The following is a 25,338-nucleotide window of genomic DNA, read 5'->3' on the forward strand; positions in this document are numbered from 1 at the left end:
GACAAATCTTTAAGGGCTTATCATCTTTTTTTCTGTATTTCATTTTCCTACAAAAGAATGCTTCTCTGGGGTTGCTACTGCTGGTCCTACTCACTTTTGATCTCTTTGTCTGTGAACCCTCAAGTCTCAACCTGTGTTCAATAGTTGTTCCTCAGCATGATTTTGGGCATGATTTTGTCTGTGCTTCATCTAAGTCCTCTGTACCCATCTCTTCTCTTTCATGGAATCTCTTAAGCTCCTTTCTCGTCTGCATTTGTAAGCTTGAAGTAATAGGCAACAGGAACTTTATTGGAACAAATCATTTGAAGATTGTGGCATTTATTTTTCATCTCTCAGTAATGCTGCAGACATGACTCATGTGGTTTTAGGGCTTTCCTTGTTCATTGTATGTTTTGGAGGGGGGAATTTGGGGAGAGATTCAAAATTAGGCCATTGTCATCATCCTCTATCTGGATTCACATATCTGCATTATTTTTTTGTTGTTTGCAGGAACCTTCAAAGGAAAAGGGTTGTAAAAAATTTAGGTACAATGGAACATCAAATAATTGTAAATATTGTATACATTTCTTCAACATACAGGTATTATTATAATGAGTTTTAGAAGTGTGTTTAAGCAGAAAAATCTCATTACTCGAACATTTTAGGTGTTGTATGGTGGGTTTTTTTTTTCATACTTCACAATCTGTTCTCCATTAGTACACAATTTTAAAAATTGTTATTTAAAAATCAGATGTTTCAAAGCATGTTTCAAAATTTTATCACTTTGGAGGCTCATTTTTGTTATGATTAAGTATTTAGATTATTTTCTTGTTAACTAAAATGGTTTCGGATATATTTTCTATTTCATTAAAGGCAAGTAAGGTTTAAGTATTGGGGAGTATTGAGTCATCTTTATCCTTTCTTGCTTTGTAAGATGTTTTGAAATCAAGACAAACTCATTTTTCATTTGTCAGATGCATACTTCTACTGGAGGGGGATTTTGTGACTGTGGAGACACAGAGGCATGGAAAACAGGCCCTTTTTGTATAAGTCATGAACCTGGAAGAGCAGGTACCACAAAAGAGGTAAGGATATTATTTTTAAAAATTGCTAATTATTTTAAGCTCGATACAATTAGATGGAGATAAATGTTATGTGTGTGGATTAAACTCAATTCCATTAAGAATCCTGAGTTTTATGTTCCAGTATTTAAATGTAAGGAGTTTTATTCCACTCTGTGTTCTTTGTCTAAAGAAAGAGTGAATTTCTTGGTTCTATTTGTTAAGCAGTCAATTTGATAAGTAAGAATGAACAATATATAAGCCTAAAAGAGCAAATGGAATGGTAGAATTGACACATAACTTTAATAATGCTTTTCTTAAAGAAAAAAATAGTCAACAAATTGATTATCCATTATATATCCTAATCAAGAAAAAGTGGGCAAGCCCAGATACAGACAATTAGGAAGGAGAATGGGAAAATAGCTATAGACCCATAGACAAAGAAGAAATTGAAAGGATTATAAAAGACTCTTTATATGACTCTGTGCAAATACATTTGAAGATGGATCATTTTATCAAATATACAATTTTATAATTTATTCAAACAAAGAGAAAACATAAACAGTTAATAACCATTGAAGAGATTCAGAATATAGTCTGTCACAAGAAAGTACTTCCCTAAAAAATGCTGTGTTCAAATGGTTTCACAGAGTAATCCTTTTCAAAACTGCAGGAACTAGTTTTAGTAGTCTTTAAACTGTTCCATGTAGTCCTATAGCAGTGAAGACCCTTAGCGCCCAGATTTTGATGTCTTTAAGTAGCATTACTCACTAAAAGAAATCAGGGCTTATAAAAATACCTGACCAGGTGAAAATACATTATCAGGGAATAGGTAAGCTTGTGAGGATGGGTTTGTATCAAAAGAATCTAGGATCTAACTTGAAAGAGCTGTCACTGATCTGAGTTGGGCAATTGGAGTACCATAATAATACTAATAAGTAACTACTATAATTGAATGAATCAAAGTACATGAAAATTCATGAATTCCTAATAAAACTTATAGAGAGCTTAAATAAAAAAATAATTTTGCCAAGTCACTGGTTCATTGCTATGGTGATGGTTATTATATAATTTCTTCACTCTAAAAATTGGTAAAGGGAATGAACTAAGCATTTATTCTACTTTTTCGATAGGAATTGTATTCCATTGTAAACAAGTATTACCAGTATATGAGGTAAAGCTCTTCTTTCTAGATGCATGCTAGCTCCCTAATAGAGAAGATTTAGTAGAATTAGAATAATTAACATTTTTTATTAAAAATTGTTTTTAATGTTTATTTATTTTTGAGAGAGAGAGAAAGAGAGACAGAGCATGAGTGGGGGAGGGGCAGAGAGAGAGGGAGACACAGAATCCGAAACAGGCTTCAGGCTCCGAGCTGAGAGCACACAGCCCGATGCGGGGCTCGAACTCACAGCCTGAGATGAGAGATCATGACCCGAGCCGAAGTCAGACGCTCAACTGACTGAGCCACAGAGGCGCCCCATCATTTAAAATTTTTTTTTAAATGTTTATTTATTTTTGAGAGAGAGAGAGAGACAGAGCATGAGTGAGGGAGGGCACAGAGAGAGGGAGACACAGAATCTGAAGCAGGCCCCAGGCTCCGAGCCGTCAGCATAGAGCCCGACATGGGGCTCAAACTCACAAGCCGTGAGATCATGACCTGAACCGAAGTTGGACACTCAACCAACTGAGCCACCCAAGTGCCCCTAGAATAATTAACACTTTGCAAACCCTAAGGAAATATTTGATTCAGACAAGGATCATTAATAGATGCTAAACCCATTAAGACATCAGTTGATAAGGAACAGTATTCACATAGTTCTAAATTGTCATGTCCTAGATTACCTGCTAGTCATAAAGGAAAAAAGTGAAACTTTATAATGGAGGTATCATACTGTCATCTCCTGAAACTAGTCATCAATATTAGCATCATTACTAATAGCAGGGCAATATGGCATAATGAGTCTCTTCATAGCATATAAAATAAAGTCCATAGGTTAACATCTAAAAATCAGTTAATATAATACACCATATTAAAAAAAAAAACCCAAACCACAAGATCATCTTACTAGATGTAGCAAAAGCCTTTTACTAAAGCCGGCACACTTTCATCATAAAAAAGACTTAAACTTATAAGGAACTTCCTCAACCCTGATAGAGGACATATATCGAAAACCTCACAGCTATTAGATACTTTCCCCTTAAGATCAGGAACAAGACAAAGATTCTGCTCTTGCCACATCTATTTAATACTCTATTGGAGGTTCTAGCTAGGGCAATTAGTAATGCAAGAAAAAGAAAAGGCATCCAGATTGGAAAGGAAAAAATAAAACTAGCTCTCTTTGCAGATTAACATGACTTTGTATATGGAAAATCTTAAGGAATCCACACAAAAAAATTATTAGAACTAATAAGTTCAGCAAGAATGTAGGATACAAGATAATTATACAGAAATTACTTATATTTTTATACATCAGTTTTGAAAAATTGGAAGAAGAAATTGAGAAAAAAATCCACATTTACTAGAATAAAATATTTAGAAATACCAAAAGCAGTATAAAATTTATATTCTGAAAACTGTTGAACACTGTTGAAAGAAGTTAAAGATCTCAATAAATGGAAAAACATCCTATGTTTCTGGATTAGAAGACTTACAGGTTTTTTTTTTTTAAGTTTTTATTTTAATTCCAGTTAGTTAACATACAGTATAATGTTAGTTTCAGGTGTACAATATAGTGGTTCAACACTTCCATACTTTACCCAGTGCTCATCATGACAAGTGTACTCCTTAATCTCCATCACCTATTTCTCCCGTCCCCACCCCCTCCTCACCTCCCCTCTGGTAACCATCAGTTTGTTCTGTATAGTTAAGAGTGTGTTTCTTGGTTTGCCTCTCTCTTTCTTTTTTTCCCCTTTGCTTGTTTGTTTTGTTTCTTAAATTCTGCATGAGTGAAATCAGATGGTATTTAGAAGACTTAAAATTGTTAATGTAGCAGTACAATGGGTGTTTTTTTCCCACCACCATCAAGTCATCAAACTCAGTTCTCTGTTGACACTGACCTAGGTCCCATAAATTTAGCTCAACCCTGACACTGTCTGCCTGGCAATAAGCATTAGATCCCACAGGCTAAGATCTTTCAGCTCTCTGAGTGTACCACCTTTCCCAAATCTCTGTGTGTTCACCAACCCAGAAGTACTCCATATTCTGTCCTTTTGGGTTTCACTACATAGGAGCATGGTTGACTAAATCATGGTCACCCAGCCCCCATCTTAGATGCTTTCTAAAAGTCACTTCAGTAGCACAATGTAAGACTTTTAAAAATTCCTCTCATCCCTTTGGAAATTCCAAGAGTTTCAGGAGCTCTGAACCAGAAACAGTGAAGACCAAATATATTTCTTACTATAAATCACATCAAAGGCCATACTCCCCAAGTTGATGTACAGATTCAGCACAATTGCTATCAGAATTACAGCTGGGAATTTTTTTTTCTCTCTCTTTTTTTAAATTGACAGGTTTACTCTAAAATTTATATTGAATTCTAAGAGACCCAGAATAGCCAAAACAACCTTGGAAAAGAACAGACTTGGAAGACTCACACTTCCCTATTTCAAAACCTACTACAAAACAACAGTAATCAAGACAGTGTGGTATGACATAATGATAAGCATAGAGATCATGAGAATAGATTTGAGAGCTCGGAAGTAAACCCACATGTCTGTGGTCAGCTGTTTTTCAACTAGAATACAAAGGCCATTCACTAGGGAATACTGTTTTTTATCAAATGGTACCAGAAAAACTGGATATCCCCATGCAAAAGAATGAGTCTGGATCCCTAGCTCACACTGTACACAAAAATTAATTCAAATGGGTCAAAGACCTAAATGTGAGAGCTAAAACTATAAAACTCTTAGAAGAAAACAGAGGGTAAATCATCATGACCTCAGATTTGGCAGTGGATTGATAGATATGACTGCAGAAGCCTGAGTAATAAAAGAAAGAACAGACAATAATTGGACTTCATCAAAGGACACTGTCAAGAAAATGAAAAGCCTATAGAATGGGAGAAATATGTTTGCAAATCATATTATCTGATAAGGAGCTTATATCTAGAACTTACATAATATATTAGTATTATTGTAATTAAATAGTGTTATTATAGGATAATGTAATATTCATATAGTATTTATAATAAATTATAGCATTCATAATAAATTATAGTATTCATAATAAAATATAGTATTCATAATAAAAGGTAGAAACAACCCAACTGCCCATCAGCTGATAAATGGATAAACAAATATGGGTAAATTGATATAATTATTTGGCTATAAAAGAGAGGTAATGAAACATGCTTCAATTTGAAGGAACCTTAAAAGTATTATGCTAAGTGAAAGAAGCCAGTTACAAAAGATCACATATGATTACATTTATTTTATTTTATTTTATTTTATTATTTTTAATATGAAATTTATTGTCAGATTGGTTTCCATGCAACACCCAGTGCTCATCCCAACAGGTGCCCTCCTCAATACCCATCACCCACCCTCCCCTCCCTCCCACCCCCCATCAACCCTCAGTTTATTCTCAGTCTTTAAGAGTCTCTTATGCTTTGGCTCCCTCCCTCTCTAACCTCTTTTTTTCCCCCCTCCCCCATGGTCTTCTGTTAAGTTTCTCAGGATCCACATAAGAGTGAAAATGTATGGTATCTGTCTTTCTCTGCATGACTTATTTCACTTAGCGTAACACTCTCCAGTTCCATCCACGTTGCTACAAAAGGCCATATTTCATTCTTTCTCATTGCCACATAGTATTCCATTGTGTATATATATATATATAAACCACAATTTCTTTATCCATTCATCAGTTGATGGACATTTAGGCTCTTTCCATAATTTGGCTATTGTTGAAAGTGCTGCTATAAACATTAGGGTACAAGTGCCCCTATGCATCAGCACTCCTGTATCCCTTGGGTAAATTCCTAGCAGTACTATTGCTGGGTCATAGGGTAGATATATTTTTAATTTTTTGAGGAACCTCCACACTGTTTTCCAGAGCAGCCGATTACATTTAAATGAATGTCTGGAATAGGTACATTGATAGGGACAGAAAATAGATTAGTGGTTTTTTAGGTCTAGGGAGATGAGGCATGTGGTGAGCGAGGAAGAAATCACTAAAGGGTTTTTTTGTTTTTGTTTTTTTGAGGTCATGAAACATCTCATAGTGATGTGATAGTTACAAATATTTATAAATATACTAAAAACCATTAAATAGTATATTTTGAGTGCATTGTATGGTTGGTGAATTACATCTCATGCTGTTAAAAAATTGAAGTACCTAGAGCCTCACTTATGAAATATTCTTTTTTTTAAATTTTTTTTAACATTTTATTTATTTTTGAGAGAGAAAGAGAGAGAGTGAGCACAAGTCGGGGAGAGGCAGAGAGAGGGAGACACAGAATCCAAAGCAGGCTCAAGGCTCTGAGCTGTCAGTATAGAGCCTGACACGGGGCTCAAAATCACGAACTGCAAGATCATGACCTGAGCTGACATCAGTTGCTTAACCGACTGGGGCACCCAGGCACCCCTGAAATATGCTTGATAAAAGTGTTTAACCTGGGATGCCTGGGTGGCTCAGTTGGTTAAACATCCAACTTCAGTTCAGGTCATTATCTCGCAGTTCATGAATTTGAGCCCCACCTCAGTCTGTGTGCTGACATCTCAGAGCATGGAGCCTGCTTCAGATTCTGTGTCTCCCTGTCTGTCTGTCCCTTTCCCACTCATGCTCAAAAATAAATAAACATTAAAAAAATTAAATAAATAAATGTTTAAGCTGAACTTAATGAAACCTTGAGGTCTAACTTGTAGCTTATAGGAAATACAGGGAAGACATGAAAAACATAAAGAAGACCACAAGGAAGGTAAGTGGGAAATGTAGGACATTTCAGGATAAATCTAGAATGTAGGAGTTTTTATAGGAAATCTGGCCTGGTTTCTGTCATGAAGAACAAAAGGCTGGAGGTGTGGAAGGGACATTCATTTAGATGTAAATGACTTAGACATAATCAAATGCTATAGATATTTTGGGAATAATTAGGAAAATTGAATATGCTCAAGACATAGATGATATTTAAAAATTATTGTTAATGTTACTAGATATAATAATGGTATGATCATGTAGGAAAAAATTTTTATAGATACATATCAAAGTATTTGGGGGTAAACCTTAAAATACTTGAACAAAAAAATACATGTATGGAAAATAACCTAAATTACCTAAATCTTAGGTAAAAGTTGTGTTTCTTATACTGATCTTCGTTTTCTATATTTAAAATTTTTTATTGATAAAAATAAATAAAAATCATCAAGTAAACTCCAGATAAACAAAAGCATAGAAACTGTTCTTAAGCATAGCAAGGGGAAAAGAGAAAGTTTCCAAATTTGTTACATAAAGCTAACATTATATTGATCTTAGATCTGACAAAATATAGAATTTACAGATCAGTTTTATTAATAATTGTTATGCTGAAATACTAAATAAAACATTAGCAGGTGAAATCAAGTTTAAAACAATCACGTAACACTGTCACACTTATGTTCCTGGAATGAACTCTTCTTGGAATTCACCTGGCATTTTCTGGGAAACTTAGCTCTTTGATAACATTCTCAGTTTCTTCCAGGATTATTGACCTGAAATCAAAAGTCATTAATCATGTTTGATGATGAAACATTAGTGTATTCCCATTATAGAGACAAGAGAAGGAAATCTATTGCCACTGTTATTTAACACCTCCTGGAAGTTAATCAAATAGACTCACAGGATGAACTAAAATATATCAGTATTGGAGAGGAGGCAAAATACTCATGAGTGTATACCTGGAAAACCCAAGAATATTAACTAGAAAAGAAATGGAAACTAGAGTAGAGCTTGATCAAGTTATTGGTTACAGAACTCATATTAAAAACCATTAGTTTCAGGGGTGCCTGGGTGGCTCAGTCGGTTGAGCGTCCGACTTCAGCTCGGGTCATGATCTCGCAGTCCGTGGGTTCGCGCCCTGCATCGGGCTCTGTGCTGACCGCTCAGAGCCTGGATCCTGTTTCGGATTCTGTGTCTCCCTCTCTCTCTGACCCTCTCCCATTCATGGTCTGTCTCTCTCTGCCTCAAGGGTGAATAAACGTTAAAAAAAAGTTAAAAAAAAAAACCAAACCATTAGTTTTTCTATTTAATGTATTTGACAAATATTACTTAAATGCCCTTACAAGCAATAGCTTTTAGAAAATGTAGTGAAAAGGAGTGCCTGGCTGGCTCATTCAGTAGAGCATCTGACTCTCCATCTCAGGGTTTTGAGTTCAAGCCCACGTTGGGTATAGAGATCACTTTAAAAAAAATGTAATGGAAGAAAAGATCTCATTCACTGTAGCATGAGAAAAGATAAAATACCTTGGAAAAAAGTAAGAAATCTGCCAGCTGTATTTTTTTTAACGTCTATTTATTTTTGAGAGACAGAGTATGAGCGGGGGAGGGACAGAGATGGAGGTAGAGAATCTGAATTAGGCTCCAGGCTCTGAGCTGTCAGCACAGAACTCCATGCAGGGCTTGAGCCCATTAACTGTGAGGTCATGACCTGAACTGAAGTCAGACATCCAGCTGACTGAGCCACTCAGGTACCCCTCTACCAGCTGTATTTTTAAAAAACTTGAAAACTGTACTCTGATAGGCATGAAAGAAAAAAAAAAATCAGAAGACAAGCTTCATTCTTAGATTGGAAGATTCAATATTACAAAGATAAAACTTTTTCTAGAATTAATCCACAAAGTCAATATATCCCCAGCCAAATACTCTTTTGGAACTTGACAAAGTAGTCAAAAGTTCTTCTGGAAAAATAGTTTGTGAAATTTGTCAGGAAAAGCTGAAATGAAGAGTTAGGAGTGTGAATAGGTCTAACAGATTTAAAATGTGTTAAAGAGCTCTAGTAATCCAAACAATGTGACTCTTGCTATAGGAGCAGACAGCAGATAATGGAATAGAAAAGAGTATATAAACCCAAATTGGTAGTATAGACAGAATTTCTGGTTGGTGGTGCTACGTAACTGATGACCCATTTGAGGAAAAAAATAGAAAAAACTTGATCAGATAAATTCCAAACTATCCAGGATTTTTAAAAGCTTTTTTATTTTTTATTTTTATTTTTTCAAGTCAATTCATTTTCGAGAGAGAGAGCACATGAAAGTGTATGGGGGAAGGGCAGAGAGAGCAGGAGGGAGAGAGAATCCCAAGCAGGCCCTGCGCTGCCAGTGCAGAGCCTGACGTGGGACTTGATCTCACAATTCGTGAGATCATGACCTGAGCCGAAATCAAGAGTCAGATGCTTTGGGGCGCCTGGGTGGCGCAGTCGGTTAAGCGTCCGACTTCAGCCAGGTCACGATCTCGCGGTCTGTGAGTTCGAGCCCCGCGTCGGGCTCTGGGCTGATGGCTCAGAGCCTGGAGCCTGTTTCCGATTCTGTGTCTCCCTCTCTCTCTGCCCCTCCCCCGTTCATGCTCTGTTTCTCTCTGTCCCAAAAATAAATAAATGTTGAAAAAAAAAAAATTTAAAAAAAGAGTCAGATGCTTAACCAGTTGAGCCACCCAGGCACCCCTAAAATATTTTTTAGAAAAGAAATTATAAACTTGTTAGGAGGAAATAATGATATACTGGAAAAAACACTGCAATATGTCATAAAGTATAATGATCTATCAGTAAGAAACCCCTGGTATTCTGTATATTTGTGCTATCTGACCACTCACGTGTGTAGTATACCCTATTTTACGAAACCCAAAATGTAAAGAAATGGAATTATATCTTGAGAAATAAAATGTGTTCTCTTCTCTTGAGTAGAAGCATTAAAGCACAATGTGAAGGGCTCTAGAACAGGTATCCTTGGTTTGCTTTATAACCTGACTAATTAGCTCTGTGACTTTGGCAGAGTTATTCAACCTTTCTACCTTTCAGTTTATCTCTAACTGGGAAATAATACCATCTGCCTCACAGGGTTATGAGGATTAAATGAGATAATACAGGTAAAGTGCTTAGCCTTAGAATATGCCTGGCATATTGTAAGGGCCCAGTAAATGTTAGCTATCATCATCATTAGTGTTATTACAGCTCTGACTACTTTTCCCATTACCTGTTCTTACTTCTGATACTAATAATACCTCACATTTGTATATTTTAGATTTAACAGAGATCTTTCACAGGCATTATTATCATTTTATCTTCCATTACTACTTTATGAGGTACTTATATAGTAGCTCCATTTTATGGAAGGAGAAACACACCCTCAGTAAAGTTAAGTGGCTTGCTCAGGTTTGCAGATCTGGCCAGTGGCAAAGTTGGACATAAAATTCAGATCTTTAGATTCTGGGATCCAGCACGGTTTTTAAAACCTTGAATTTAATTTCAAATTTATGAAAAGCTATAAAAATAAAAAGAGTACAAAGGACATTCATATCCATTCACCAATTGTTACCACTTTCCCCCATTTACTTTATTTATTCAGCACTTGATGTTTAGATCGCCTCTTCTCTCTTACTCGTTTACTTGCCCTGATCTCAGATGGCCATTCCTTCATTTAACAAATATTTATCAAGTACCTGTTACTTGATTAAATATTATCAAATGTCTATTACCTGAAATACCATTTAACTCTTTCAAATTTATTCTCATTTTTGTTTTAACAGATATTCTTTTTAAAAAAAATTTTTTTTTCAACGTTTATTTATTTTTGGGACAGAGAGAGACAGAGCATGAACGGGGGAGGGGCAGAGAGAGAGGGAGACACAGAATCGGAAACAGGCTCCAGGCTCTGAGCCATCAGCCCAGAGCCCGACGCGGGGCTCGAGCTCACAGACCGCGAGATCGTGACCTGGCTGAAGTCGGACGCTTAACCGACTGCGCCACCCAGGCGCCCCTTAACAGATATTCTTAATTCTGATTATTTCACTTTCCTCTTCTAATATTTTTGAAAGAATACTGAAATGTCTTGAAATAAAGTCAGAAAGTAATTTTATTCTGGAAAAACTGTCTTTGCATTTTAAATTAAAAAAAAATTTTTTTAATGTTTATTTTTATTTTTTTTTTTTAATTTTTTTTTTTTCAACGTTTATTTATTTTTGGGACAGAGAGAGACAGCACGAACGGGGGAGGGGCAGAGAGAGAGGGAGACACAGAATCGGAAACAGGCTCCAGGCTCTGAGCCATCAGCCCAGAGCCCGACGCGGGGCTCGAACTCACGGACCGCGAGATCGTGACCTGGCTGAAGTCGGACGCTTAACCGACTGCGCCACCCAGGCGCCCCTAATGTTTATTTTTAAGAGACAGAGTGTGAGTGGAGGAGGGACAGAGAGAGAGGGAGACACAGAATCTGAAGCAGGTTTAGGCTCTGAGCTGTCAGCACAGAGCCCGACGCAGGGCTTGAATTCCCGAACTGCAAGATCATGACCTGAGCTCAAGTCAGACGCTTAACTTACTGAGCCACAGAGGTGCCCCTTAAGTTTTGTTTTGTTTTAATGTTTTTATTTATTTTTGAGAGAGAGACAGAGCATGAGTGGGGGAGGTGCAGAGAGAAGGAGACACAGAATCTGAAGCAGACTCCAGGCTCTGAGCTGTCAGCACAGAGCCCAATGTGAGGCTCGAACTCACGAACTGCCAGATCATGACCTGAACTGAAGTTGGATGCTTAACTGACTGAGCCACCCAGGCACTCCTGTCTTTGCTTTTTAAATACCAAAGAATCCTTGGGAGTTAAGTTGACTCACTGAGTTTACAAAACTAGCTTCCCTTCCTCTGCCTCATGGATTTCCAGTCTGTTGGGGTTTTCTTGAATCGTATTGCCTCAGAATACTGAATTTAGTTATGAACTAAACTGATCTTGGATTTCTCTGGATTTAGAATTTGATTGAAAAGGTGATTGGTCATTTAGGCTTATCCTGAAGGTAAATTTGGTTATTTTGGAACTAAGTCATTATCTGGAGGTGAGAGAAAGGTACCTGTGACTAGCACATAACTAATCAATTCACTCAACCCAGACAGTCCTGTGTACATAGCATTTTGTTTCATCTCTGCTTTGGTGAACGGAATCCGTACTCTACCAGGTGTGTTGCATTGTGCTAGCCATAGTGGGGATTTACCAAGTGTAATCAGATCTGGCTGATACTAATCGGTCAGTCATCCAGCATTTGGCAATGTCTTTTGAAGAGAAGCTGCTTTCTGGTATATGTGAAAGCAGTTTCTCTCAAGTCCTGCACTTAAGGTTGGTTTGTTGTTTTTTTTTTTCTTTCTGTTTACATTACAGCCCTTTTGTTTCCTCTCATTGACCTTCTTATTTTCTTTCTTTTTTTTTAAATAAAAAAAAAATGTTTATTTATTTTTGGCAGAGAGAGAGAGACAGAGCATGAGTGAGGGAGGGGCAGGGAGAGAGGGAGACAGAGAATCTGAAGCAGGCTCCATGCTCTGAGTAGTCAGCACAGAGCCTGACTCACGGCTTGAACTCACAGACTGTGAGTTCATGACCTGAGCCGAAGTTGGATGCTCAACCGACTGAGCCACCCAGGCACCCCCCGACCTTCTTATTTTCTAAGCTTTAGATGCTTTGATTGAAAGTTTCTTATATATTTACCAGACCTCTTCTAAAGAACTCTGAATGATATGGTATAGAAATAATGAGTTGTTTATACATATATATGTAACCATATATATAATATAAATATATACATATATAAAATATTAATATATTATTATATATTATACTAAATAATATATTATCATATTATTATATATTATATAATATATATCATTTATTTGCTTATTTTGAAAGAGAGAGAGAGCGAGAGAGCACATGTGCAAGCAGGGAAGGGTTAGAGAGAGGGAGAGCAAGAGAATCCCAGGTAGGCTCCGTGATATCAGTGCAGAGCCTGACAGAGATGGAGCCCAAATCCACAAACTGTGAGATCATGACCTGGGCCAAAATCAAGACTAGGACGCTTAACTGACCGAGCCACCAAGGCACCCCATGAGTTGATTCTTTTAACTGTTCACCTCAGACTAGGTTTTTTTTTTTTGTTTTTTTTTTAAGAATTCAAAAGGATATATTGAGCTAAAAAAAAGATAAGAAAGAGGAGTGTAGTGGACCAATATTGGTCTTAGTACTTTGACTCTCTTTGTTTCTCTCTCTGGTAAATGATTCTGAGCAAAATCTCCTAAGAGAAGGTGACATATTGAAAAGAAGGTAAAAATTGAAATTATAAAGCATTGGGGAGTGAGAAAAAATTGGTGTAAAAGAGTAAAAATGCATAGGTTAAGATTTTATTCTGAACACAGAGTAAAATACAGTTCATTAGAACAGTCAGCAGCAGATAGGTTAAAATTTAATATTAAAATCTTATCCTGAATTTCTACGGGATTTTTTTTTTTTAGTCTTAAAGAGCTCCTGTATTTTTTCCTGTTTACTCTTTTGTTTAAACAGCCTGTTGAGTTGCCATATTTAAAAATTGCATGCCATATTTAAAGATTCACCCATTTAAAGTGTACAAGTCAACAAATAAAAATAAAGTGTACAATTCAGCACTTTTTGGTATATTTACAGATGGTTCAACCATCACCTCAATTATAGAAGCTTTTCATCACCCCCAAAAGAAACCCTGTACCCATCAGCAGTCACTCTCTATTTCTTCCACACTCATGAGCTTTATTTTATTTTTTTTTTTTTTAAATTTTTTTTTTTCAACGTTTATTTATTTTTGGGACAGAGAGAGACAGAGCATGAACGAGGGAGGGGCAGAGAGAGAGGGAGACACAGAATCGGAAACAGGCTCCAGGCTCTGAGCCATCAGCCCAGAGCCCGACGCGGGGCTTGAACTCACGGACCGCGAGATCGTGACCTGGCTGAAGTCGGACGCTCAACCGACTGCGCCACCCAGGCGCCCCCACACTCATGAGCTTTAGGCAACCACTGTTGTACTTTCTGTCTCTATAGATTTGCCTATTGTAGACATTTTATATAAATGTGATCATACACTATATGTTCTTTTGTGATTGGCTTTTTTCACCAGCATAATGTTTTAAAGGTTCATCCATGTTGTACCATTTACTTCATTCCTTCTCATGGCCAAATTATATTATGTTGTATAAATATTCACATTTTATTTATCCATTCAACGGTTGGTGGACATTGGGGTTGTTTCCACTTTTTGGCTATTATGAATAAAGATGCTATGAATATTTGTGTATACGTTTTTATTCCAGAGATATTTTTGTTTATCTTGGATAGATAGGTAGAATGTAATTGCTGGGTCATATAACTATGCTAAATATTTTGAGCATCTGTCAGACTGTTTTCCAAATTGACTGTACCATTTCACATTCCCTCCAGGAGTGTGTAAGGGTTCAAATTCCTCTACATCCTAGCCAGTGCTTGTTATTGTCTGTCTTTTTTATTATTGTCACTGTAGCAGTGTGAAGAAGTATCTCATTGTGGGTTTTTTTTCATGTTTATTTAGTTATTTTGAGAGAGAGAGACAGAGAGAAGAGAATCCCAAGCAGGCACCACACTGTCAGCCCAGAGCCTGATGTGGGCTCAGTCTCACGAACCATGACCTCATGACCTGAGCCTAAATCAGGAGTCCATGCTTAACCAACTGATCCACCCAGGCACCCCTCATTGTGGTTTTGATTTGTATTTCTGTGATGGCTTGTGATACAGAGCATCTGAATGCATTTTTTAGCTGATTCGTTTCAACAAGCGTTTTGTTAAGGAGATGGTGGTCTGTAATAAAAAGAACATTGTTTTTTTTAGGAGTCAAAGACTCAGGTTTTAGTCTTCTGCTATTTATAGCCTCTTTTACCTTGGAAGGGTTCCTTATCCTTTATTAAACATTTTTTTTAATGTTTATTTTTGAGAGAGAGACAGAGAGACAGAGCATGAGTGGGGAAGGGGCAGAGAGAGAGACACACATGAAGCAGCCTCCAAGCTCTGAGAGCTCAGCACAGAGCCCAGTGTGGGGCTCGAACCTACGAACCACGAGATCATGACCTACGCTGAAATCGGATGCTTAAGCGACTGGGCCACCCAGGTGCCCCCTGCCCCACCTTATCCTTTCAATGCCTATCTCTGCCTGTCTTACAGAGTGGCTATGAGGTTCAGTTAAAATAAATAAGTTTTTTGTGAGCTTTAAGAGATAACCAAATGTTCTTTGATATTACCATAATTGGGCTACTCAGAAAGGCAGAGAACATTCATAAGGGAGAGCATCCCTCAGAAGGGGACTCTGTGGTTCTGTCTCCTTTTCTTTTTCTTTTTTTAAGATCCCACCCCCCTCCTTTTCTATCTGTAGCACTAAGTTGGCCACAAGGAATTAAGTGAATCTGATGTGAATAGCAACCCTCTTGAGCTCAACTTGAATTCATTCCTGAAGGATGGTGTAATGAAATCATTAAAATATTTCTAAATTAATAATATTTTCTCAGTGTTGGTAATTCTGGTTTTTTGTTTGTTTGTTTGTTTGTTTGTTTTTAATACTTTCTTACAGAGTTTACGTTGCCCATTGAATGAAGAGGTAATTGCCCAAGCCCGGAAAATATTCCCTTCCGTGATAAAATACATTGTAGAAATGACTATATGGGAAGAGGAGAAAGAACTGCCTCCTGAACTCCAGAGAAGGTAGGGACATTTTTCAAAAGGGAGAAGTTTTAGCAATGATTATTGATACTGCAAAATAAATGTTAGAAAAACGTTTTTGTTGCTGTTATTTACTGCTTATCAGCATTATGAAAATTTTGTGGAAAATTATCTTATGGGGAATACTTCCAAAATTTCCATTTATATGAGATGTTCTGTTTTAGCACTAAACAGAAGTTAAACCAAAAGAAGGAAAAGCATTTTGGGGGTCTTATTCTAAATGATCTGGCAGCTTCTCATCCCAGTTAAACTGAGAAGTAAATTGCCCAGTTTGATCCTGCCCTAGGCCAACCTCCAGATTTCCCTAGAGGTTTGTGGTAGGAATGAGGAGATAGCTCTTTGCCATGTGCTTTGATACCTAGGATTATTTCAGTTAGAAGGATTTAAGATTTTTAAACTAAAACCCAGCACTTTCTAACAGCGGTGAGTCTTTCAGTCTCAGTAATATTAGCTCTTACCTTACAAATCCACAAGAGAATTCCAGACCTGATATTGAAAATATGGTTTGGGCCTTGTGGGAATTTTTCTATCTGTGTAATACTGGGATTTCACAAAATTGCATTATAAATTTAAATACCATTGTTCTTTGAGTTTATTGGGGTTTGTTTGTTTTATTTTAGGAGGAGAGAGAACTAAAAATTCTAATTTATAAAGACATTACATATATTGTTTTGATTCTTGCTGGGCCATAAAATGCTTGGGGAAATAAAGGTCATCAGAGATTGCATTCACAAAGGCTTTAATTTCAGATAGGTGATAATGTCGGTGAAACCTTTTAAGAAACTTTGTGTTGGTAAACAATACTAGTGTTCTGCCTGCCTGAAAAGGGAGGGTTGCATGAGCTTTTAGTATGTATATGGTGTAGCACCAGACTTTAGATTCATAGACCTGAGTTTGAGGCCTTCTCATGGTTTTATTGGCATTGTGACCATAGAGAAGTTTTTTATTTATTTATTTTTAAAGTAAGCTCTACACTCAGGGCTTGAACTCATGACCCTGAGACAAGAGTCTACTGACTGATCCAGCCAGGCACCCCTGGAGAAGTCTTTTTGAACTTGTTTCCTGAGCTCTAAGAGGCCTGAGAAAATTTTCCTCTTAGAGTTATGGAATCTATTGAGTGTATGGTAAAAGCATATTATAAACTGTTTAAAACTGATAATAACATTTGACATTTGTGTTTTCACATTTTTATAAGATCCTTACACCATTCTTGAATACAGATATTATACTGTTTTTATTTTTATTTTTGTTGTTGCTGATTTTTCTTTTTTTTGAGTAGCAATGTGTGTCTCTTTAAAATTAATTTATTTTTTAAATTTAAATCCAAGTTAGTTAACATACAGTGTAATAATGGTTTCAGGAGTAGAATTTAGAGATTCATCCCTTACACCCAGTGGTCATCCTAACAAGTGCCCTCCTTAATGCCCATCACCCATTTAGCCTATCCCACACCCCTCCAGCGACCCTCAGTTCTATTTAAGAGTTTCTTATGGTTTGCCTCTCTGTTTTTATCTTATTTTTCCTTCCCTTCCCCTATTTTCATCTGTTTTGTTTCCTAAATTTCATGAATGAAATCATATATTTGTCTTTCTCTGACTTATTTCGCTTAGCATAATACATTCTGGTTCCTTCCATGTTGTTGTAAATGGGTTATTATACTCTTTTTAAATTCTTTTCTTAAATTTTATTTATTTATTTTGAGAGAGACAGAGACAGCACGAGCAGGGGAGGGGCAGAGAGAGAGGGAGAGAGAATTCCAAGCAGGCCCCACATTGCCAATGGAGAGCCAAACTTGGGGCGTGAACTCCTGAAACTGTGAGATCATGACCTGAGCCAAAACCAAGAGTGTGACACTTAACTGATTGAGCCACCCAGGCTCCCCTGTTAATATTCTTTTAAAGATAGAAGAGGCTTTGTCATCTCAGCAATATTAAAAGCTTAAGCAACCTAAGGTCCCTCAGTCAAATGGTAGTGCTAGCACTTTAAATCTATACACCTTTTTTTTGTTCACATTTTTGTTAAATGTTCTATAAAACCAGTATCACTTAAATAGAAGGTGGGACGCCTGGGTGGCTCAGTCAGTTAAGCATCTGACTCTTGGTTTCAGCTCAGGCCTTGTCAGCATGCTGACAACAGGGAGCCTGCTTGGGATTCTCTCTCTCCCTCACTTTGTGCACCCCCCCCCCCGCCAAATAAAAATAAACTTTAAAAAATGAATTAATTTATTAAATATAAGGTAAAAGTAAGAATAAATTCAATAAAAACTAAGTATTAGTTATTTACTATTTATCATTGCCTGCTTGAAGGTCCTGAGCCCAAGGCTGTCTCCCTTTGCCACAGTAGGAGATTAGCAAGAGTTAAGAGTAAGTAGTATTAAAGACATATTCCCACTAAACTGAAAGTAATCATTCACACCTGGAAATAATTTTTAAAAATGGAGACAGTAGTGCTTTTATCAGGGTTTTAAAAATTTCATGGCCCTGTACCACTTGAAATAATCTCCTGTATCAGTTATTAAAGTGGTACTTTCTCATACATAAGAAACTACATGGTGGTGCTTTGTTACAGATGTTGTATATTACCTTAGCCTATTTTTCACATTTTCCTTTATTTGTTTCAGTATCTGAACATATCTTTTTTGGGGGTGCCTGGGTGGCTCAGTTGGTTGAGCGTCTGACTTCAGCTCAGGTCATGATAGCGCGGTTTGTGAGTTCAAGCCCTACATTGGGCTCTGTGCTCTGTGCTGACAGCTCAGAGCCTGGAGCCTGCTTCGGATTCTATGTCTCCCTCTCTCTCTGCCCCTCCCCCACTTCTGCTCTGTCTCTCTCTATCAAAAATAAATAAAATGTAAAAAAAATTTTTTTTTTGAATATATCTTTTTTTTTTTAAACAGGGAGAAAAATGAAAGATACTATTGTGTCCTTTTCAATGATGAACACCATTCATATGACCATGTCATATACAGTCTACAAAGGGCTCTCGACTGTGAGCTTGCAGAGGCCCAGTTGCACACCACTGCCATAGACAAAGAGGTTCGTGAGCTTCATTTGAATTGTGCTCTCTTAAGTCAGCTTCCTGAGAATCAGGTGTTGACTGAACTCTTGCTGAGTGCTCTTTAGTATTGTGTTGGGAACAGTCATCCCCTTTCTTTATTTCTTAGGTCCTAGGTAAATTGGTTAAAACTTGATTTTTCTGTGTATCATAATTGTAGATAACTATTACCTTTCCTCTTTCATTCTAAATAATTAGAAAGTTATTGAATATTCTGGCAAAAAGTAGTTAAGACTGTCAGCTTTAGTCTGTTTCTATAATTTATTGAAATAGCATTCCATAATTTATGGAGTGCATGAATGTATGAATTTTGACATTTTTTAATGTTATTACAACTATTTATAGCGTAATACTGATTCTGTGGTTCTGCTTTTTAAAAATATCTTTCCAAAGTAAAATGTCTTTCCAAGTAAAAAAGTATTATTAACCTAATCCCTGTCCATGAGAGGAGTGTAATATAGTGGAAGAAGCAGTGTGGCGTTAGTAAGTGTAAGTGATCTAGGGCTTGAGGAATCAATATCCTGGTCACACCTGTAACTCACTAGTGGATCATAAGTGTGTTATGGAACACATGTTAAGGAACTTGTAAGTTCATTCATGAAAAGTATTTAAAATACATAGCAGGAGTTCAGTAAAAACCTAAGTTATTCTTGGATAGGAATGGAATACACTATAATAAGTAAAGAACTGATACTATTGCCAAGGAGAAAATCCAGCATCCTAAAGTATATTCTCTACGAGCAGTATCAAAAGTTCTGAAGCTTCATAAATGTGTTAAACATTTAGGTTTATCATCCAAGTATTGTCCATCTTACGACTTTTAGGCAGTTGGCACATAATTAATAATTCAGAGCTCATTAGGCCTTTGGGCTATATATTACTTATTGATTGGGATTATCATTCTACTACTGAATTCTCATGTTTGTTTATAATTAGGGTCGTCGGGCTGTCAAAGCAGGTGCTTTTGCTGCTTGTCAGGAAGCAAAGGAAGATATAAAGGTAATTTTCTGAATAAGGATGAAGGAGAATTTTAAGAGGAATTCATATTACAAGAGCCAAAGTAGAACAATTACAATGTTGAAGTGGTTTGGCATCCTAAGTAAAGATAGGATTGGGCCATTTAGTCCCAGAGATTTGAAGCTATAAGTGTCATGTTTTTTTTGAAAAATAGATTACTTCGTTAAAACAAGATAAAAATTCTAAAACTAGTTTTTTGTTTTGTTTTAAATACTTTTTTCATTTGTAGAGTCATTCAGAAAATGTCTCTCAACATCCACTTCACGTAGAAGTATTACACTCTGAGGTTATGGCTCACCAGAAATTTGCTTTGCGTCTTGGCTCCTGGATGAACAAAATTATGAGCTATTCAAGTAAGCATATTACCTGTTTTTCTTATTTCTCATAAACTACTGGTTTTTGAAATAGCCACAAAGTTTAAAATGTCTTTGAGTATACCGGGTCACCTGGGTGGCTCAGTCAGTTAGGCATCTGACTTCGGCTCTGGTCATCATCTTGCAATTTGTGGGTTTGAGCCCTGCATCGTGCTCTTTGCTGTTGGCACAGAGCCTGATGGATTTGGATCCTCTATCGCTCTCTCCTACTTCCCCTCTCCCACTTTCTCTCTCTCAAAATAAATAAATAAGCTTAAAAAAATATCATTGAGTATAAAATAAAAATTTTTTTTTGGCTTATACATTTTGATTAATTTTCAGAATTGCTTTTCTTTTTTTTTTTTTTTTTTTAATTTTTTAAAGTGTTTTATTTATTTTTGAGACAGAGAGACAGAGCATGAGCAGGGGAGGGGCAGAGAGAGAGGGAGGCACAGAATCGGAAGCAGGCTCCAGGCTCTGAGCTGTCCGCACAGAGCCCAACACGGGGCTCGAACTCACGAACTGTGAGATCATGACCTGAGCCGAAGTCGGATGCCCAACCAACTGAGCCACCCAGGCGCCCCCAGAATTGCTTTTCAAGTGCCATAGCTAATACTTTGTAAAGCTTTCGATTCTTTTATATTGATAGAATTCTTGATATCAGACTGTGGGAAAAGTAATGTTAATATTTTTCATGTTATTGTAGGAAATGTACTTGTGGGAGAAATATTGTGAGAATAAAAGTTACCTGACTTCTTTCGTTTATAGGTGACTTTAGACAGATCTTTTGCCAAGCATGCCTTAGAGAAGAACCTGGCTCTGAGAATCCCTGTCTCATAAGCAGGTTAATGCTTTGGGATGCAAAGCTTTATAAAGGTAGGTAGGTCTTTGCTTATGCTGCTTGCCATGAAGCATGACCTTAAAGTAGAGCTATAATCTTTTTTGTTTATTAAATCAGTGATCTTGATTGATAAGATATTATATTTTAAAGGAAAGTTAACCAATCAGTATGTATTCTTCTGTGTTAAAACCTGGGGATGTTGCCTTTTAATTATAGTGCCGTTTTGTTTAGTCAGGGCCAAAAAAGAAGACTTAAGAGTATATATTCATGTAGTGGTGCCATTATTAACGCTATGTTCATTTTTATTTTTACAATACAAATGTAGAACAAAAAGTAAAAGGTGAGAAAGAAGGCTAAAGGGGATAGAGAAGGGAAGACACAGAGTAAGAGTAATTTTGAGTGAAATCGAATAAAAAGGAATAGAGAAAGTTTGGATGAGATAGAATGAAGTAAGGTAAAGTGGAGGGGCAGAATGAGAGGGAAAACGCACATATGTAAGTATTTTAAGTATTAAGTATTAATATAATTAAATGTTAATGTAATAAATACTACTCATATTTGATTCCTTTAGGTCTATTAGTATGTTAAATTTTTTATAATATTCTGCCACCTCGTATAGCTGGCATTTTTTTTTTTTTTTTTTGCCTTGGTGATTCTCTTACACTTCCCCCCAAAATTATCTGCAGGTGCCCGTAAGATACTTCATGAATTGATCTTCAGCAGTTTTTTTATGGAGATGGAATACAAAAAATTCTTTGCTATGGAATTTGTGAAGGTAATTGGTCTTTAAAATACATATCAGTAATAGAAAAAGAAAAACATTTTGTAAAGAGAGTTGTAGAAACAAAGGGGATAATTTTGAATTTAGAATTTAATTTTGTGATTTGTCAAAGGCTCATTTTTTTTTTTCACATTTGATAGTATGGAAGCAGTAGTCTAGAAGAGGAGATAGGTAGAAAAAGATCTGTTATTTGCCTGGACAGAGCATTTGGAGGTTACCACATTTACACATGCATTCATTCTTCCTGATCATTTGTCTGTCTTATAACAAATAAAATTATAACAAGAAGTGACTAGCTGAAAGGCACAGCATCGAAAAGGAACAGATATGCATGCTAAAGGGAATTAAACAGGCAAGAGTTATACTTAATGAGGCTAAAACATAAAGATAAAACTTACAGCTTTTTGTTTTATTAATCTGTTGTATATCGCTTACATTGTTTTATTTATGTATTTTTGGGCAGAGGGGTCTATCTCTCAAGTTGCATTGCAAGATAATACATAACAGACTTTTTGAATCTTCCACTTTGCCTCATACAAAGGTATATCGAAGGGGCGCCTGGCTGGCTCAGTTAGTAGAGCATGTGACTCTTGATCTTAGGGTTGTGAATTCAAGTCCCATGTTGGGTGTGAAACCTACTTTAAAAAATGATAATAATTAATAAAACAGTTTTTAAAAAGTATCCAGTCAATACTTGTTGGTTTCTTCTGATTTTGGGTTGCAGGCAGTTCTATAAAACTTAAAAGGCTGGATCCAGGATGGAACTAGAAGCAGAGAGTGAAATAATGACAGTTGAAAGCAAATGATACTGTGGGACAAGAGACCTGCACTCTCTGGATTTTAGGAGTAGGTTGTTAAAAGTAACTGAGACATTCCATTTCCTGAAAGATGATAACAACTCAAGCTATTAACTCTATTCTTCTAAAACTCTTCAAGAGATAGAATATTGGACCATATATGTGATCTGAAATGAGTTTTTTTTCTTATATGAAAACAGTTCTCCTATTTAAATTTTGTTTTTTTGACCACGGTTACTTCTTTGTAGAAATTATAGTGGATAAAATTAAATATGTGGTTCAAGGATCTAACATGATGCTTGATACATGACTGGATGTATTATTTTTGTTCTCCCAGTATATTAGGTTTGATTTTCAGCTAGTATAGTTGAGAAGTTATCTGCAGCTGGCATTCATTTTGCTTCAGGCTGGAATGAATCTGATGGGTTTACTAGGTCATATCAGTTTTTAAATAATTTGAATATTGCCTCTGCCCTATACCATTGGGATAGAATCTGTTAAAGGTTGTCCCAGGCTCTGTTTAGAGAAAGGATATACTGTACCACTGCACTTCTCTGTGATTTTTTTTTTAACGTGTGTGTGTGTGTGTGTGTGTGTGTGTGTTGGTTTTTGGCTTTTTATACATTTTATAGTTAACACTTCCAGCTCTGCTAGATTGGGTAACTGAATTCATGTTTGGTCTTTTGTTTGTTATTTTTCTTTTTTTTTAATATTAAAAGATTGTTTTTAATGTTTATTTTTTAAACTATTTTTTTAATGTTTATTTATTTTTGAGAGAGACAGGGAGAGGGCATGAGTTGGGGAGGGGCAGAGAAAGAAGGAGACACAGAATCCGAAGCAGGCTCCAGGCTCTGAGCTGCCAGCACACAGCCCGATGTGGGGCTTGAACCTACAAACCGTGAGATCATGACCTGAGCCGAAGTCAGATGCCCAACCAACTGAGCCACGCAGGCACCTCAGTGTTACTTGTTTTTGAGAGAGATGGGGGGGGAGACAGAGCGTAAGCAGGGGAGGGGCAGAGAGAGGGAGACAGAGAATCCAAAGCAGGCCCCAGGCTCCAAGCTGTCGGTACAGAGCCTGATGTGGGGTTCAGACTCATGAACCATGAGATCATGACCTGAGCAGAAGACACATGCTTAACCGAACTGAGCCACCCAGGCACCCCTGTTTGTTATTTTTCTAATGTATTTCATTCAGGGCGCCTGGGTGGCTCAGTCGGTTGAGCGTCTGACTTTGGCTCTGGTCGTGATCTTGTGGTTTGTGAGTTCGAGCCCCATGTTGGGCTCTGTGCTGACAGCTCAGAGCCTGGAGCCTGCTTTGAATTCTGTGTCTCCCTCTCTCTCTGCCCCTCCCCCGCTCATGCTCTGTCTCTCTGTCTCTCAAAAATAAATGTAAAAAAAAATTATTGTATTTCATTCACTGTATTGTCTTTTTCTTTTTTCTTTCTTTCTTTCTTTTTTTTTATTTTTGAGACAGAGAGAGACAGAGCATGAATGGGAGAGGGGCAGAGAGAGAGGGAGACACAGAATCGGAAGCAGGCTCCAGGCCCTGAGCCATCAGCCCAGAGCCCGATGCGGGGCTCGAACTCACGGACCGCGAGATCGTGACCTGAGCTGAAGTCAGACGCTTAACCGACTGAGCCACCCAGGCGCCCCTGTATTGTCTTTTTCTAAGAAATAGCAATATTATAGGGGTGTCTGACTGGCTTAGTAGCGTGTGCAACTCTTGATCTCGGGGTTATAAGTTCAAGCCCCATGTTGGGTGTAGAGATAACTTTTTTAAAAAAAATCTTAAAAAAAAAAAGAAATAGGAATTATAGTACACATATACGTAGAAACATCTATAGCATGTATTAAAATTGGGATTTTAAAAGTTTTCAGTAATTTAGAATTGATTCTCCATTTATTATATCTTTCAGTATTATAAACAGCTGCAGAAAGAGTATATTAGTGATGATCATGACAGAAGTATCTCAGTAACTGCACTCTCAGTTCAGATGTTTACTGTTCCTACTCTGGTATGTATTGATCATTTCTTTGCAGTCTTCCCAAGTAAAACCTGTTTTGCTTTTTAAGAACTCTGTTTAGTATCAAATCAAATTAAAACGATGTCAAAATCTCTATTTTGGGCTAATTTCATTTGGAAGATTGAATGATACTTCATTGATACCTGCATACTTTAGTGGGACCTGAGGACAAGGTAGTTTGTGGAGTGGGAGTGACAGCATGACTGCTGTCCAGAAATACTGATCCCTGTGAGAGGAGACAAGAGCTGGTTTCTCAGAAACCAGGCTAACTTAAGAGGAGTGCCTTTTCAATACCCAAACTGTTTTGGGGTTTTTTTTTTGGTTTTTTTTGTTTTTTTGGCTATTCTTTTGTTCTTTAGTTATTGTTTGGTGGGGAGGGGCAGATAGATGAAGATAAAACAAAGCTGGAGGGGAAAGTATGACTGTGAAGCATTTGCATGAGATAGGTGCTGATATAGTGCTGCGTAGGCTTGGGAGGAAAGTGGAAAATTCTGCTTTTTTTTTTTTTTTTTTTTTGGTACTACTTCTTTTCCTGTTTCTTCTGGATGGTTTGGTTAACTATTCTTACCTTCTCATTTCAAAGGCTAGAGAAGAAGGTAGAGAGGAGACAGTGGATTAGGAGTGACTGGGAGATGCGGGAATAGATAGTAATATGATAGAAGTCATGACGTATATCTATGTTTGTTCTGCTTTGCTCATCATGTGATTATTGATGGTAAACAT

The 25,338-nt window shown here is 36.9% G+C and overlaps 1 protein-coding gene across 2 annotated transcripts in view; it reads left to right on the forward strand.

The window, feature by feature from the left end:
* Positions 1-25,338, forward strand: part of UBR1 (ubiquitin protein ligase E3 component n-recognin 1) — a 137,346-nt gene that overhangs the window by 35,114 nt on the left and 76,894 nt on the right. For both annotated transcript variants that reach the window (XR_006704079.1, XM_045448006.1), the window contains exons 4-11: positions 954-1,064; positions 15,601-15,731; positions 18,643-18,781; positions 19,737-19,799; positions 20,047-20,170; positions 20,939-21,046; positions 21,698-21,786; positions 24,508-24,606. Coding sequence is in view for 1 of the 2 variants with exons in the window: in XM_045448006.1 (XP_045303962.1) it covers positions 954-1,064; positions 15,601-15,731; positions 18,643-18,781; positions 19,737-19,799; positions 20,047-20,170; positions 20,939-21,046; positions 21,698-21,786; positions 24,508-24,606 (864 nt within the window). In the remaining variant the exon portion in view is untranslated. The remainder of the gene's footprint in view (positions 1-953; positions 1,065-15,600; positions 15,732-18,642; positions 18,782-19,736; positions 19,800-20,046; positions 20,171-20,938; positions 21,047-21,697; positions 21,787-24,507; positions 24,607-25,338) is intronic.

The sequence above is a fragment of the Leopardus geoffroyi genome, chromosome B3 (assembly GCF_018350155.1).
Source record: "Leopardus geoffroyi isolate Oge1 chromosome B3, O.geoffroyi_Oge1_pat1.0, whole genome shotgun sequence".
NCBI lineage: Eukaryota > Metazoa > Chordata > Mammalia > Carnivora > Felidae > Leopardus > Leopardus geoffroyi.